This window comes from Bison bison, unplaced genomic scaffold, assembly GCF_000754665.1.
Source record: "Bison bison bison isolate TAMUID 2011002044 unplaced genomic scaffold, Bison_UMD1.0 scf7180017864048, whole genome shotgun sequence".
Classification (NCBI taxonomy): Eukaryota; Metazoa; Chordata; class Mammalia; order Artiodactyla; family Bovidae; genus Bison; species Bison bison.
The window spans coordinates 2,940,054-2,945,675 of NW_011494620.1; the positions used below are offsets into that span (position 1 = coordinate 2,940,054).

A 5,622-nucleotide genomic window follows, 5' to 3' on the forward strand; every position below is an offset into this window, starting at 1 on the left:
TATCTCACCCTCTGACAAAGGTGCTGGGAGGCCGGGATTGGCCACAGTTCCAGGAGGAGGACACGCAGCCAGGGAGCTGAGGGCAATCTGCCTGGAAGAGGGAGGTGGTGATAAATTTGCAGCCAGAAGCCTCAGTGCCTCTTTAGTCCTTAACATCAAAATCAATCATAATTTTAAGCATTCTGGGGATTTGTTGTCACAATTAGAAATTTAGCTAATAACTACTTTGGAATTACAAAGCAGATAGCTAGAACTGGAAAGTGAGCAAATAATCACTTTCGATTGATAAGGCAAATAGCTAGTATAAATGTGTTACTTTGTCGATTATCTAGAGTGCCAGGGGAATTTTCCCAACCCAGGGATTGAATCCAAGTCTCTTACATTGCAGGCAGATTCTTTACCATCTAAGCCACCGGGGAAGCCCTGCTTAACCTCATTAAAAAACAATTCTGAAATCGTAATCACGGTCACCCAAAGATCACCCCAGCTACAGCAAGAAAGTTCCTGTTCTAAGTCAGCGATGCCTACTTACTGATTATCCTAAGACTAATGCAAAGTTTTCTTTCCTTTCTTAAAAATAAAAGTAGCATACAGCCCTTCTTTTTTTTTCTTTTTTTTTTTCTTTTTTTTTTTTTGTAGCCTCTATGCCTTTTCCTGCTAATGCTGATCCAGCTGTAAAGTTACTCTGCTTGAATAGTGTTGACATTCTCAACACTTCTAAGTGCTGGGGTTGCCATAGGAACAGATATGTCTAAGTGATGGCCAGAGGCAGCAGGAGGACCTCAAGCTCTGTTGGGGACCTTCTTGTGGTTGTCGTAGGTGATGCCATCAATGCCCTCTAGCATATTTATGGGCAGAGGAAACACAATGGTGGAATTCTTCTCTGTGGCCACGGTGGCTAAGGTCTGCAGGTAACGCAGCTGGAGGGCTGCCGGGGACTCGGCCAGCACCATGGAGGCGGATTTCAGAGCTTTAGAAGCATTCATTTCTCCTTCCGCTGCAAGGACCTACACCAACAGAAAGAAAAGACTTTAGAAATAAGGTTCCCGATTGTGACTAGTGCTTGCTTTCTTTTTCTGGGTCTGCAATGATGTTTCTCTCCTAGCCCCCACTTGGCCACCCATGTTTCACCCATGTTTCGGCAAGGATTAGAGTTTCATATCCTTATGTGATTAGAGAAATTTGAGGAGGTTGCAGGAAACAGGGAGATAACTTACAAATTATGAGTCCCTACTTTTCATTCCAAACAAAATAAAAGCCCTGCCTTTAACCCAAACAAATACAGGTCCAGCCACCATAGTGATGCTCTTGAATCTGTGCTCCCCATCTGCTGCTTTCATTTGCTGAGAAGTCTGAAATTCAAGGCTTCCAACTGGCTTTTTCTTCTGTGAGTTTCATTTATCACAGATTTTTTAAAAATTTTCATTCTGTTGCCAATTTTGTTTCATTTTTTAATTGGAGTATAATTGCTTTACATTGTGTTAGTTTCTGTGTACAAGGAAGTGAACCAGCGATATGTATACATATATCCCCTCCTTTTGGACCTCCCTCCCACCAGACCCCCCATCCCACCATCTAGGTCATCACAGAGCACCGAGCTGAGCTCCCTATGCTATGCACTAACAATGAAAGGTCAGAAAGAGAAATTAAGGAAACAATCCCATTTACCATTGCAACAAAAAGAATAAAATGCCTACCTACAGAGGGCAAAAGACCTGTACTCAGAAAACTTTAAAAAATACTCATGAAAGAAATCAAAGATAATACAAACAGATGGAGAGCTATACCATGTTCTTGGAGTGGTAGAATCAACACTGTGAAAATGACTATACTACTTAAAGCAATCTGCAGTTTCAATGCAGCCCCTAATAAACTACCAATGGCACTTTTCACAGAATTAGAACAAAAAAATTTCCAATTTTGTTTCCTTCTTACAGTGTAAGAATTGTTTCCAGTTCCACCTGCTCTTGATTACAAGCAGCAGCTAGTGCAGTCTGCAAACCCTCTTTGGAACCCTCCTAAGCACCCTGCACCTCCTCTGGTTCTCAAGCTGCCCAGGAATGACTTGGAACTCAACTCCCCCGTCGTGGGCACTCGCTGCCCATGTGCAAAAGTGCCTCCCAAATCCACCGCTTAGAAGCTGCTGGAGCTCAACAGAGAAGTCAGAGATAAGCAGAGGGAATCTTCCTGGACTCCCAAGTAAGATTCCAAAGAGGATAGTTGGAGGCTTCTAATCTCAACGGGTTTCTGATACTTCAGGAAATTCCTCCACACAGACAAGAAGGCTATGAATCCAATGGATTCAAGAACACTTGAGACCAAGTTGTGCTCATATTTTGTAACTCTAACCTGGATTGTAGGCACCTGGTCCTCTTAATCTAGTGTGTTCATTTAACATACTAGAGGGTTAACGCTCGAAAGACAGGCACCAGGTTGCTGCATCAGAATCACCAGCTACATGAGAATGTAGGTTCCTGGGCCCACTGGAGCCTCTGCTTCACTGAGTCTGAGGTGAGACCTGGGGATTGGTGTTTGCCTTGCTCATGTCTCTCAAGGGGACCCACCTTGCTAAGTCACTGTGTATAATATAAATCTATATTTATATTATAATATTTTGCATTGGGGTAGAGATGATTAACGTGAGTTTGAACAAACTCCGTGAGACAGTGAAGGACAGGGAAGTCTGGCGTCGCAGAGTCCAGCACAACTGACTGACTAACTGAACGACAACAACATTGCTGATTAACAATGCTGTGACAGTTTCAGATGGACAGCAGAAGAACTCAGCCACACATATACATGTATCCGTTCTCCCCCAACTTCCCCTTCCATCCAGGCTGCCACATAACATTGAGCAGAGTTGCCTGTGCTCTACAGTAGGTCCTTGTTGGTTACCCATTTTCAATATAGCAGATGTACATGTTCATTTCAAACTCCCTTAATATGCCTTCCCCCATCCTTCCCCTCAAAGTTGCCCATGACCTTTTAATTCAGGAAGAAATTCTCGGTAAAACTTCTAAAAAAAAACAACAACAAAGGGAGGAAAAGAAGCAGCCTTCTTATTAAAATCATTGAGGAAGCCTGAGCTTCCATTCAAGCTCCATCCTCATGGGCTCCAGGGTGGGGGGCTCACCCTCCAGTACCGACTGGAGTCGCCCTTACCTTGGCCCTGGCTTCCCGGGTGGCCTCGGCCTCAGCGGCCATGGACCTCTGCAACTGCACGGGAATCCGGACGTCTTTGATTTCCACCCGGGCCACGCGGATCCCCCACAGCTCAGTGGCATCATCAAGTAAGGTCTGTTTCCGAGTCAAAAGAAAGGACATCAATCAGAATACAGGCAATGCGATAAAAGAGTCTGCTATATTTTACATATGCAAGAGAAACACTCTTCCTTTTCTCCTTTTGAATTTACAGCATTTGGAGTGAGACCATTTGGGAAGAAAATAGGAGTTCTTATCGCTGCCTTCCTGGAATTGAAGTAAATCCCAGGAAGGATTCAGAAACATAAGTTGGTATTTCTTTTAAGAGGTGGTTACTCAGCAGATGCACCCAAACCATTCCTAAAGAACAAACACTGTTCATCTAGATTTGAGCAGATACCCCACATTTTCTTGTCACTGACACTAAGCAGGCAGCAATGGCATTTGTTCTGGTTCTGCCATTTACAGCTGTGAATCATCGGGCTCACTCCTTAACCTTTCTGATTCTCAGTCTTCATACCTATGACAGGTTTTCTTTCAGGATTGCCATGAGGTTTGGATAGAATACACATAAGATATCTATCATGGCCCAGCAATAATTCAATATATCTTAACATTATCACTGGGTACTTTTTGAGATACGCTTTTTCTTGCTCTGTTTAACCTCTGACCTGTGGCTCAGTTTTAAACAGGTAGCAAGACATACATGTTTTTTTAGGGCAGAAGAAGCCTAAAACCAAAGACATCCTCATCCTTCTTTAGAGCTTCAGACAACTGAAGATAACTTGCTGGTTATCCTGGAGGGGTAGGGATGAGAAAGAATGCCTCAAGAAATAGCAAGATTAGATGAATAGTTCTCCTAAAGCGTAAAGGGCAGAGATCTCCGTGCTACCAAACAGCAAGTGAGCCCTTGCTTTCCTGTGATCCCTGCAGAGAGCCGGGAGATGGGGAGAACTCCCAAGAAGCCACTGACCTGACTGTGATGGGGAAACATCTGAGTCATTGAACTTGTGAAGCTCTTAAAATGGCATGGAGCATTATCATGCAGAACTGATATTATCTTATAAAGCCTCAGGGACTTTGTGCTACCTTAGAGACTGGAGAAGAAGCCAAGAAGGACCAAAGATGAATTTCCCTCTTAGAGAAGGCAGGCTTAGAATAAAAACATAATTGATTCCAAAAACACAGAAATGTGATTGTCTATAATCTAGGGCTTCCCAGGTGGCACAGTGGTAAAGAATCTGCCTGCCAATGCAGGAGACACAAGAGATGCAGGTTCAATCCCTGGGTCCGGAAGTAGGAGTAGGAAATAGCAACCCATTCCAGTATTCTTGTCTGGAAAATTCCACAGAGGAGCCTGGTAGGCTACAGTCCATGGAGTTGGACAAGACTTAGCACACATACACACATATACATAATCTAGGGTGAACAAGAGGTGAGAGGGCTACCTGTTACATCCTCATCAATAGTATAACTACGATTACTATTCATATCTTTATTGACATTGGGAGCATGAAGTCAGCTTTCCTAGGAGGAAAAAGCTGAAGTGTATGATGTCAATTCAACATTTTGAGTTCCAAAAGCAATTCCAGTGGCTCCCTCTTCCCACCTACATATTTAAATCTGGACCTCATGATTGTTTAAAAAAAAAAAGAAATGCTAAACTGAAGCCCATGTGTTAAGAGCAGCAGTGCACATGTGTGTGTGCACATGTGTGTGTGCACACATGGAGGAGGTGCTTTGAACTGCTGATATTTGATTATCACCGACAATTAAAATGAGTGGATTAACAACGCAGGCTTTACCTGGATGCTATGGGCGATCTCTTCTCGGCCAGCTAGGATCTGGGACAAGGTCCGTGTCCCTAAGACATTCCTCAGAGTGGTCTGAGCCAGCAGAAACGTGGCTTGATGGACATCGTTGACATTAGCCACTGCCGAGACGGCGCTATAGATCCTGTAATAGACCACTCCATCCACCTGAGTGGTCACAGAGTCTCTGGTGAGGATCTGGAGAGCAAGAACACGGAAAATCACATGCATGTGACTTTCACACAAAGAGTCAGACACGACTGAGCAACTGAGCACAGAGACACGTGACTTTCACAATGACCAAAACAGCGGCAGACTGCCTCAGAGTCCACTCCACAGAAGAAGAGCGCTCATCACAACTCATGCCAGCATCACCAAAAATCTGCCCTGACTTGAATCTACTATCATCCTAATTAGTAACCAAATTCCTACATAGGTGTGATATGTACCTATCCCTGTAACTGCATCTTATGGAAGTCTCACATCCCCTACTCAGAGCTGAAGCAGGTGTTTCCACTTTAAAATGTAGACCCCTGCTGAAATTCTACCTTCTAAATAGAGGTAGAAAAGTCATTTCCCTGATACTTGAAATCTTTTCGGTTCTCAGTTT

The 5,622-nt window shown here is 43.7% G+C and overlaps 1 protein-coding gene across 2 annotated transcripts in view; it reads right to left on the bottom strand.

Annotated features, from left to right (window-relative positions):
- Positions 1-635: 635 nt before the first annotated feature.
- STOML3 (stomatin (EPB72)-like 3) overlaps positions 636-5,622 on the bottom strand; it is a 26,404-nt gene continuing 21,417 nt past the window's right edge. The window contains exons 5-7 of one of the 2 annotated variants that reach the window (XM_010835644.1): positions 5,007-5,210; positions 3,163-3,297; positions 636-1,007 (exon numbers count right to left, since the gene is read on the bottom strand). In XM_010835644.1, the coding sequence (XP_010833946.1) occupies positions 783-1,007; positions 3,163-3,297; positions 5,007-5,210 (564 nt within the window). In that variant the 3' untranslated portion in view covers positions 636-782. The remainder of the gene's footprint in view (positions 1,008-3,162; positions 3,298-5,006; positions 5,211-5,622) is intronic. The other variant, XM_010835643.1, reaches the window with a different exon arrangement.